Below are 10,093 nucleotides of genomic sequence, written 5' to 3' on the forward strand. Positions count from 1 at the left end.
GGTATACTCACGGTATACAAGTATCCATACCATCGGCATGGCTCAGCCGACTTGAACATTAGGTCGAAATTTCGGCTTAAAACGAGACAGGTTCGGAACTCGGCTAGTTCGGCTCATTCGGCCTAAATTACCACTCATTTCTCGATCTTGTGCCGAATAGCATAACCCACATATTGCAGAGCTAACTATCTGATTACAACAGTTTCCAGCAGCCCAATTAAGTTTGCAGGATCACATGTACACAAAATGTGAGTCCAAATTTGATGACATTATTTTCTTGTGAGCTTGAATAAAAGGCTTATACATGCAGTAGTAACAGTGTAACACTATCATCTCCTCCGCTAAATATTCAAGACTAGCTCAAAGCATAACACTCATTTCCTAGTTGGCATTGGTGGGTTGTGTAGTGAGGCCATATCCATAAGCAAAGAGAGGATCATAATCTGGATCTCCAACATTCATAGGCAGCTGATGCACAGATTTGAACCAGGTGCGAGGAAGCTTGCCAGTGAAGCCATAGTCACCAAACAAAACATCAGCAACTCCTTGGCCTTCAGTCCCTGGAAGCCAAGCTGCAACAAGAGCATCTATAATGGAAAGATATGGTTCGATCACTACAGGACGGCCGGTGATGAGGCAAACAACACATTTCGATGCACCACAAACATTTCTGATGACTCTTCGGCCAGATTTAGGGATTGTTAAGTTTAGGTTGTCACCAGCTCCTTCGGCATAGGGTGGTTCTCCTACGATCACTATGGCATGGGAGAAATTATTTGACTTCATAAACTTGGCATCAGGATTTTTCTTGTACACTACTCTGGTTTCTGGTGCAACTGTGTTCCTTATGGCAGATAGAACTGTGGTACCTGCAGCATGTTGAGCAAAACAGCTAGGTTATATATGACCAAAATATTTAAAATTCGTCGTTTACGTTCGAATTGATGCCCGAAAAGAGAAAGGTAGTTAATTAGCTCTCTAATTTTGTTTACCTTGTGTGAGGTTGTTGCCACTGTGTCCCTGCCACTCAATGGTCCAACCACCACACTGATAACCAAGATCATCTGCATGAGTTCCAGCTACAAGAATTTTTGATGTCTTCTTGGGAAGGGGTAGTATTGGCTTCTCAGCACATTCACCATTCTTTAGAAGCACTAGAGATCGCCTCACTGCTTCCCTAGCCAATTCTCTATGTTCCTGTTGATCATCAGCTAGTAACTTAGTTTCAGAACATTCCTAGTTGCTTGTGGAATGGTGTCACCCAGCGCTTTTGAAAAACTACCTACCTGACTGCCGAGCTGGCTGACCAGTCTTAGATCAGCCAACGGTTTCTCAAATTGCCCCATTGTGAACTTAACCCGCAAAATTCTCTTCACAGCATCATCAATTCTGCTCATGGGGATGATTTTATTTTTCACCCGGAAAGTCAGACCCTCGATGAATTCTGTATAGTTGTATGGAACCATGATCTGTAACACATAATTATCTAGGTGTTATAAGACAAATAACATCAAGATTACGAAAAGTTCAGAAAGAAATTAGACCAAAAGAGAGAATGAGTTGATGAGAACCATATCAATGCCAGCACTGATTCCTTTCATAATTGAGTATGAGTAATTGGAATGAGAGGGAGAAGTAATCATGTCAATACCCTGCCAATCTGAGATGACAAAACCCTGAAAAACAATGTCACAAGGTTTTATATACATGTACAATATTTCCCTTAGTTTATATTAATAGCATCATCAGAAGGATGATTTGACCTTGAAACCGAGAGTACCCTTAAGGAAGCCGGTGATAAGTTCACGATTAGCATGCATCTTAACTCCATTCCAGCTCGAGTAAGATATCATAACGCTTGCGACACCCTTGATAATTGCACTGGGATAGGGTGGCATGTGAATGCTCAGTAAGCCATGTCTATCTATCACAGCGTTATTCTCATTGATACCCATGGCTGTTCCACCATCTCCCACATAATGCTTTGCACAAGCTGCAACCTTATCGCTACAAGCAGATATGGCACAGCATTAAGAACAGAAGTCATTGTGCAGAATTCTGCACAATCTAATCTATTAGGAACTAGCTTATATTTTCAAATGGTGAAAACTAGTAATAACTAGCTAGGTGATGTTGCATTTTTTTTTTCTCTGATGCAAATGACTAGTGAAACACTAAAAACTCAAATCTTTGAGTAAAACAATCCAAAAAATTTAATTCCTTACTTTCCTGATACATAGGGAACACCCTTTCTAGAGTTAGCTGGTATCTCTCCTTGTAATCCAGGTATGATCTCAGTCATTGCTTGAACAAGCCTAGGATCTTCACTGTAGCTTTCGTAACAACGACCCCATCTTGGATCTCTACAAACCTGCAAACAGAAGTCATAAAATACAGCAAAGCTTTAAATGAATCATTTATGCATATATTTGTAGGTACTGTTAATATGATGTACATGTCATCTTGGTTACCGCTACACAAGGTGCAAAGGTATAATGAATTCCTGTAGCTCTAATTTCAAGCGCAGTTGCAGCTCCAATCCTCTTAACAAGGTCAGGGTCCCTGGTGGATTTAGAGTTAGTACATTCTTACTCCCTCTAAAATTTAGGATTGGTTCCATATCAACTTGCCTAGTAGCTCCCAGTCCAACATTGTGAGGGAAGATTGTTGCCTTGTAGACATTGTTGTGGCCATGAATGGCATCAATACCATAAATCAGTGGAATAGCAAGCCGAGTCGACAAAGATCCGTTTTGAAAATCATTCACCATTCTAATCCAAGTTTCTGCAGAAGCATTTTTTGCTGGCACACTCCCACCCCCACTCAAAACACTCCCTGCATGCCCAAAGCAAGTCATTGATTTCAAGGGATTAAATACAACTTAATTGCATACCCAGACACACATATGTGACAGTAAAAACAAAACATTATGCTTACCTATCTTGTACTTGTACATCACTTCAGGTGAAGCAACACTCCGGTCTATCTGCGTCATTTGTCCAATCTTTTCCTCCAAGGTCATGCGGCTCAGTAGATCATTGATTCTAGTATTTAAGGGCTGGTTGGGGTCCTTATATTTCATGCATTCTGCTTCTGCTGTCATCGTCATTATTTCTATGCATATGCATAAGAGAAGAAGCCCCATCAAGGAGATGAGAATTTCAGCCATTTCCTGTCCCAAAATGTATATTTACAGAAGAATGTGATGTAGTTAGAACCACTATTTAATGTTCCCAACTAAAATCTTCTAAGAGTAAACTAGGATATGTAACTGTAAGAAGATGAACGAAAATAATTGAACAGTGAACTAAATCCTAAAGTAGTCCCATAGAAAGGAATCAAAATCATGCAGATTTTCATAACAAAACTTTGTCACACATTCATCAGTAAATAAAAGAGGTGCATTCTTGGAAACAACACAGAACACATTGTTCAGTTTGAGCTTTCATCCAAACACAAATGAAAAAAAATACAGCTCATTTGATCCATTTTTCTCTTGAAAAACCGAATAAACCAATTGGAGAGCCGAGTAACTTAACCATCACTACATTCAGTTGAGTGAAGGATTTCATGCTCATCATTCATGAATCCAACTTTTCTCTTTTCTAGGCTAAGAAAATGACTTCAAGAAACTTACAGATGGTTGTTAGAGCAGATAGAGTGTGAAGAATGTGAATTTGGGAAGTGAAGAAGTGTATGACAGCTAGAGGTGACAACTATATTAGATTGTCTGCTTATTCATTCAGGAGTTAGAATGATGATTGATGAATCATCATCTTCTTCTCTGGGTTTCATATATGGTAATGTATGGTCCAATTTTCAGTACTTGACAGCTCAACTAACACTTATACATACCAATTTTATTTTGAGAGAAAACTGGCTTTTATATGAAAGTGGTTAATGGTATCACCTTTTTTTTTAAAAAAAAAGAAAAAAAAAAGAAAAAGGTATCACTTCTACCGAAAAACTTGCTTTTTTGAGACGAGTTTAGTCAAAATGGCACTATTGCAGTATTTTGTACGCACTACTTTGAGTACTATCATATGGTTGAAATAAAGCCTTTATATTTCTAAGTGAGCATCTCTCATCACTAAGTTTCACACGGGTCTTTTAACCATTTTCAAAACTTCATTTAACACTTTGGTTGATGAAATTCAAAGATGATTTGCTACTCTTTGGAATTGGCAGTTATATTCTCTCTGGAATCAGCCTATTTTCATACGGTAGGCAAAAGGAGATGTCAAAACTTTGCTGGCTTGTAGTATGAATTGGCCGAACCAACCACCAATCTCAGAAGATCACAAAACCCAGGATTCTAAATAATTACAAAAGGCTACACATATAGAGACACAAAATACCAACTTCCATAGGTTATAGTGGGGGAAGGCGGGCAATCACATGAACTATTTGCACGTGACTCACTGTTCGTCTACCTCTTGTGAGAAGAACTGGGAGAGGAACTCGGTCTCTGGTCCAAATTGATCTGGTGGAGTAACCCTTTTACGTACAAGCATTTCCACTGTTGGACACATCCTCTTTCGCCCACCTCTTGGCCTTGACCGGAATTGCTCATCAGCCTCCTCAAAATCCCCCTGCAATTCAAAGCAATAACCAACAGATGCCACACATGAGTACACAATGGGGGGATTGCCTGCAACTGTGTTCATACATAAAGAATATGCAAAATCCAGCAGAAGATGGATTGAATGCTCCAAGAACATGGCACTCACATAGGCATATACATGACATCCAGACTTTTCGTGCTTATCTCTCACGTGCTTGTATGAGAATGTCTTGCTACAACCTGAGAAGCTACAAGAGAAGGGTTTCTGTTGGAGGTGTACAGCTTTCACATGCTGGAGAAGATTCAATTTCTGCAAATATAACGGATCATAAGAAACCTAACAACGCCAGCAGTTTTTTCATGTCAAACCAAGTAAATTATATCAACACACGTATTTAGTTTCAAAGTCTCCATAGCAACTCACTTTAGTAAATGTGTGAAGACAACCCTCATATTCACATTTGATTTCCAATGAAGAGACTCCCTCTTCATGAGCATGGAGATGGGTTCTGATGTTCTTTTTCCATTCCTTGTTCCCACATATCTCGCAAGTGATATGAGTGTGGCAGGACTGGATATGGTCCTGAAGGCATTGCTTATTAGAAAAATATTTCATACAATCTGGTTCAGAGCAGAAGGCTTCCACTGAGTCCAGCTTAACTGCAGAAAAAGTGGAAGCGTTAGCATTAACATACAAAAAACTCTTAGCGACACCACATCTCCTCATTTGAGAATATGAGTTTATCATATAGGTCACATTACTATACTCAACAACCACAGACAAAAAGAGAATACATAGACAATGGAACCTAAAAGGGATAGAATTCAGAAATAACACCTACCATGAGAATCCTCGTATTTCCACAGCTTCGAAGCAAATTGGAACACCTTTCCACAACCAGGTTCCTGGCACACATGCTGCTTTTGACCTTCAACGCTAATAGAAGGGCAATTCTCACTGTGCAATTCTACAACATGCCTCTTCACGTTACCTTGAAAAGCAAATTCACTCTTACAGTTCTCAATTGGACACTTAAAGAGTTTTCCTTGGTGCTGAAGAAGATGACGGTTCAAATGGTCCTTCCTTCTATAAGCAGAACGACAATCATCGATTGTGCAAACATATGGCCTCTGTAAAGAACAAGCTGAAGTGAATTCATGAACGCATAACTTAAACATTCACATGGAAAAAGCATTTAAATCTGGAGCTGTACAGTGTGATTGAGGGTCACTTGATGGAGCTTCACAGGAGGTCTCCCCCCTGGTACTGGTCCATTCAAGTCTGTACCCTCTCGCATTTTGGAGTTCTTTGGTGGGATCCAATGCTTCACGCCATCCAAACGGAATAGTTAACTTAAACAAGTTGATTCCTGCAAAGACCCTATCTTCAATCGATGCCAAAACATACCAAAACTTTTAACAACAAAAAGAAGTACAAAAATCTCAACTCTTTCGAAACCAATCATCACAAGATGCCACTGATTTCACTGCCAATTCGATACTTGTCCTCCAAAACTTTCACACCCAATTCTCATGAAATCTATATACACAATCAAAGTTCAAACACAATACCTCAAGTGAATGGCTTATCATATGCTGCTTCAGATATGCAGGCTTGTTGAAACTAGCACCACATTCTTCACATGTATTACACTTCTCCACCTCTACTTCCTCATCACCCTCATCCCTTTCCATCTCATCCTACACAATCAAATTTCAATTTCAAAAACCCAGAACCCTATCTCCTTCAAAATCAAATACCCAATTCATAAAAATCAAAACTTTAAAACCAAACCTTGTGTTGAGCCAAGATATGAGAAGCAATCAGAGACTTCTTGGATCTACAGTTTCCGCAATACTCGCAATAATACCGCCTTATATCTCGGAAAATCGGCCTCTTCTTCTCCTCCGCTTCGCCTTTCTCCATTGCCGCACTCCACTCCGATTTTCTGGGTGAAAAGCTACGGTGGATTACAAGTTTGAGAGCTCAGGTTCATGCGCTCCTTTATCCGTAAATACATTGAATCGTGGGGGTGATAATGTCTTTTCAAGTTGGTGTAAGTTAGTTTTGTGTTATCGGGTTTGGGCTTAACCCGTTCTCCATTTGTATCGGCCCAAAAGAGCCAGAAGAAAACGACGCGTTTCGAAGCCATTTCACAGTCTCTCTCTCTCTCTCTCGCTCTCTCTGCTTCTGTGTGAGCGATGAGCAATCCAGCAGTGGAAAACGACGACGCGCTGGAGAAAGCCGGCAGTGCCACCGAAGCTCTTTACTCAACTCGCGATACCTACTTTCCGGCCAACCCCGACGACAAAATCGCCAGGCTCAAATCAGAATCCGATCTCGCTCTCAACCTCCTCGATTCCATTCCTCCCGGTAAATTCTCATTTCCGAGCTCAAATTCACTTTTCAATTCTCGTTGCTTCATTTTCAATTCACTTGATTTGGTTTAGAATAATGTTACATTTACCAGAGCAGAGGAAGCTTCTAGAGCAGCGTGCGAGGTACGAGTATCTGAGAGGGAAGATACTGGATGTGTTGCCGGAGTATAAAAGAGAGGCAGAGGATCATCTCTCGAAAGCGGTAAGCGAAAATGTAGTTTCTAAGTTACAGTAATTCGGCATGGTGTGATGTTTCGAGGTGAGGTTTAGCTGAAATAGACTCTTCGAGATGCAGGTTAAGTTGAATCCATCTCTTGCAGATGCGTGGCTGTGCTTAGGTAACTGCATTTGGAAGAAGGGAGATTTGTCGTCGGCAAAGAACTGCTTTACTCTTGCGCTAAGCAAGGTTAGTGTTGATTATATTTCTCTGATGCAATTTATAGTTGTTTTGCGGCAGGTACTTATTATCTCGTGTCTTGTGCAGGGTCCAAACAAGCAGATACTGTGTCAACTTTCAATGCTCGAGAGGAAAATGGCTCAAGGTGCTGATAATCAGGCAGAGCTTGTTGATGAAAGCATAAAACATGCCAAGGAAGCTATAACTTTGGATGTCAAGGATGGGAATTCATGGTGTAAGATCTCATAACCCTGATCATGAGAAACAGTTTATTCTCGGGCCTTGAGTAAGACTTATATTTGATATAGTTTTGTAGAATAACATTTCACTTGCTTTGCAATACCATTTGTTTTGAATGTTTGCTACCTTTTTCTGGTTGGATCAGTCTTACTTGGACTGGTAGATGATAAGCTATTTCTCTCTGGCTGCATTTTTTTTTTGTGCGTAGTGTGTTTTTGAAGGATGTACGCACACAAAAGCCCTTGTTTCACTTTTATTTGCTAATTGCTGAGAAATTCATGAATTCTGTTCATCTGAAATGATTAACCTGTACTGTCAGACAATCTTGGAAATGCATGTCTTACAAGTTTTTTTGTGACCGGAGCCTGGGACCACGCCAAGCTTCTGCAGTCTCTAAAGGCCTACCAAAATGCTGTAAGTGCACAAACACTTCCTAAAGATCAGTTTATTGTTGATAGATCATTTATGATTGTTGGTCTTTCCCAAAGTATGTCCGGGGAACTATGTACTTACTAATAAGTTCTCATATTTAACTCTCTTTTTTTCAGGAAAAAGATGAAAGAATGAAACCCAATCCAGACCTGTACTTTAACTGTGCTACTGTAAGTTATATTTCCTTTAGACCTAACTATACATTAATTTCTCCACTTTTTAACTAGATGATTCCTTAAACTTTAGTTTCTGACTTTCTGGTAATTGGCTTTAGTTTGACATTCTGCTTAAAGGTGGACAGAAAGAAGGAAACATTAATGATGTACCGCCTTTCCTTTTCAAGTAATTTGTATGGGGTTTATATTAAAAAGATGTTGGCAATGATGTATGCCAGTCATAGAAGTTGTATGACGCTACTTAAGTTGGCTGCCACCTCTTTGTAGACATGTTTGATCCATTTTGATCTAGACAATTTAATATTGCTTTCCTTATTTCAGGTAAACAAATATCTAGAAAACTACGAAATGGCCCTTACTGGATTTGAAGCTGCTGCTTTAAAGGATCCTGGTCTCAATGCTATGGAAGAGGTTCAAAAGATTGTTAACCTTCTTGACAAGATAGATAACTTGTTAAGGGTAATGCAATTTTTCATTTGGAAATGTGGTATCTTGACGTCTTGAATAGGTTTCTGCAATTTTAGTAGTACCATGGTTTACTAGTTGCAAGCCCCCATTTTGTGGACTGCATTTGATACAATTGAGAAACTGGAGACTAAACAAGGACTCTAAGAAATCTCATTAATATTGATCACAATCAAGTAAAGAAGCACCAGGTTAAGGACACATGACGGTTACTAGTTTTGTTATAATCTCATGATCCCATTAGATTTCCCAATTTTTCTTGAATATAATATATTAATATATATCATTGAAATGTGGCTGATTTTATATGATTTTCTGCTATAGGGACATGCCAGATCTAAACGACTTGCATCTTTAGCATCATCTCTGGCTGTGGTAAATTGTACGCCACCTCACTCTTTCATGTATTGTAGCTTATGGTGATTTATGAACTTGAGTGAGCGTGCCCATTAACCCTTTTTTTTTTCCTTTCCCTTTTTTGTTTGGTCAAAAGTATCAAAAGTATACTGATTTTTGTCAATTTGCTTTTGTAAGTGAATTCGTCATATAAAAGGGCTACTGTAAATCTTCTATCAGAGGGTCTGAACAAAGCAGTAGCATTAGTGGGAAAAGTGCTATTCCTCATCAAGCATGAAAACGTTGCTCCTCTGTAAGTCTTCTGGAAGCATCTTGCATATGTACTCTCAAGTGCTTGTCTTTTGAAAGTATTGTACAAGCTTATAGTGCATTAGCATTTTATGTTGCTAATGTAGAATTGTCTAAGTTCTGAATTGAAAAGTGATTCGAGTAGACGAACTTGCTATGTATGTTTGAGTGCTTTTGTCTTTCAGTTTTTTTTCCAGCACCTTTAATCCTTTCTTTGTCTAATTAGGTACTATTTGGCATGCGATCCGGATCAAGTATGTTTTGTTCTGTCAGTCTATGGCATTCAATATGATTCGGTAAGAGTTGCCTGATTTCCTAATCTATTACATGGTTGTGTTCTTTTGTTTTGGGTGGTTTCCATGTGCATAACACATTCAAACTTTGAACATAACAAATTCTTAACCATTTAACTTCCATCACATTCCAAATATGAATGGTCCGTGGCCTTGTTTGGGGTTTAACAAATAAAGAGATCATCCATCAAATTCATTTAACAGTTAGAGTAATCTTCATCTCACAGATCAAAGAAGGAGACCATATAACACTGCTGGATCCCTTATATCGGCAGGTCGAATTTTCTTGGAAAGAAAAGGTACTTCTTTCACATACCTATGACATTCTTTATTGGAAAAATTTCAGTTTACTCCCCTGAACTTTAGGTCTAAAATCAGTCTGATATCTCATCTTTTTTTTTTAATAAGTTTCATCCATAAACTTTCAAAATGACATCAATTTCGACCAAAATGACTAAAATAGCCCTTGTTACGGTTTCCCTCAATTACAGCAGATCAAAAA

General features: G+C 39.0%; 3 protein-coding genes across 3 annotated transcripts in view; 1 reads left to right on the top strand and 2 right to left on the bottom strand.

Annotated features, from left to right (window-relative positions):
- Positions 1 to 381: 381 nt before the first annotated feature.
- Positions 382 to 3,169, bottom strand: LOC101305668 (lysosomal beta glucosidase-like). Its single transcript, XM_004300885.1, has 9 exons — positions 2,938 to 3,169; positions 2,631 to 2,835; positions 2,472 to 2,562; positions 2,226 to 2,371; positions 1,764 to 2,007; positions 1,572 to 1,676; positions 1,287 to 1,469; positions 993 to 1,197; positions 382 to 869 (listed from the first exon to the last, which is right to left on the bottom strand). Exons 1-9 carry the CDS (start codon positions 3,167 to 3,169, stop codon positions 382 to 384), a joined length of 1,899 nt encoding a protein of 632 aa, XP_004300933.1.
- Positions 3,170 to 4,239: 1,070 nt separating this feature from the next.
- LOC101296863 (zinc finger protein 16-like) lies at positions 4,240 to 6,507 on the bottom strand. Its single transcript, XM_004298961.1, has 6 exons — positions 6,360 to 6,507; positions 6,137 to 6,265; positions 5,407 to 5,695; positions 4,989 to 5,224; positions 4,731 to 4,874; positions 4,240 to 4,592 (listed from the first exon to the last, which is right to left on the bottom strand). The coding sequence occupies exons 1-6, from the start codon at positions 6,489 to 6,491 to the stop codon at positions 4,419 to 4,421; spliced, it is 1,104 nt and encodes a 367-aa protein (XP_004299009.1). The 5' UTR covers positions 6,492 to 6,507; the 3' UTR covers positions 4,240 to 4,418.
- Positions 6,508 to 6,766: 259 nt separating this feature from the next.
- Positions 6,767 to 10,093, top strand: part of LOC101305950 (tetratricopeptide repeat protein 5-like) — a 5,178-nt gene continuing 1,851 nt past the window's right edge. The window contains exons 1-11 of the mRNA XM_004300886.1: positions 6,767 to 6,938; positions 7,036 to 7,145; positions 7,239 to 7,349; positions 7,428 to 7,575; positions 7,900 to 7,994; positions 8,129 to 8,182; positions 8,510 to 8,647; positions 8,978 to 9,035; positions 9,188 to 9,302; positions 9,525 to 9,594; positions 9,819 to 9,890. Of these exons, the coding sequence (XP_004300934.1) occupies positions 6,767 to 6,938; positions 7,036 to 7,145; positions 7,239 to 7,349; positions 7,428 to 7,575; positions 7,900 to 7,994; positions 8,129 to 8,182; positions 8,510 to 8,647; positions 8,978 to 9,035; positions 9,188 to 9,302; positions 9,525 to 9,594; positions 9,819 to 9,890 (1,143 nt within the window). The remainder of the gene's footprint in view (positions 6,939 to 7,035; positions 7,146 to 7,238; positions 7,350 to 7,427; positions 7,576 to 7,899; positions 7,995 to 8,128; positions 8,183 to 8,509; positions 8,648 to 8,977; positions 9,036 to 9,187; positions 9,303 to 9,524; positions 9,595 to 9,818; positions 9,891 to 10,093) is intronic.

The sequence above is a fragment of the Fragaria vesca genome, linkage group LG5, assembly GCF_000184155.1.
Source record: "Fragaria vesca subsp. vesca linkage group LG5, FraVesHawaii_1.0, whole genome shotgun sequence".
NCBI lineage: Eukaryota > Viridiplantae > Streptophyta > Magnoliopsida > Rosales > Rosaceae > Fragaria > Fragaria vesca.

Excerpts from the sequence above, each read along its gene's own strand:
- LOC101305668 (XM_004300885.1), bottom strand. The coding sequence starts at position 3,169 with ATGGCTGAAATTCTCATCTCCTTGATGGGGCTTCTTCTCTTATGCATA. Across the intron at positions 2,563-2,630 it reads GTTGGACTGGGAGCTACTAG|GGACCCTGACCTTGTTAAGA; the intron begins GCAAGTTGATAT and ends TAAATCCACCAG. Across the intron at positions 1,198-1,286 it reads TCAGCCAGCTCGGCAGTCAG|GAACATAGAGAATTGGCTAG; the intron begins GTAGGTAGTTTT and ends GATGATCAACAG.
- LOC101296863 (XM_004298961.1), bottom strand. The coding sequence starts at position 6,491 with ATGGAGAAAGGCGAAGCGGAGGAGAAGAAGAGGCCGATTTTCCGAGAT. Across the intron at positions 5,696-6,136 it reads TGATAAGCCATTCACTTGAG|AGGCCATATGTTTGCACAAT; the intron begins GTATTGTGTTTG and ends TGTTCTTTACAG. Across the intron at positions 4,593-4,730 it reads GATGTCATGTATATGCCTAT|GGGGATTTTGAGGAGGCTGA; the intron begins GTGAGTGCCATG and ends TTTGAATTGCAG.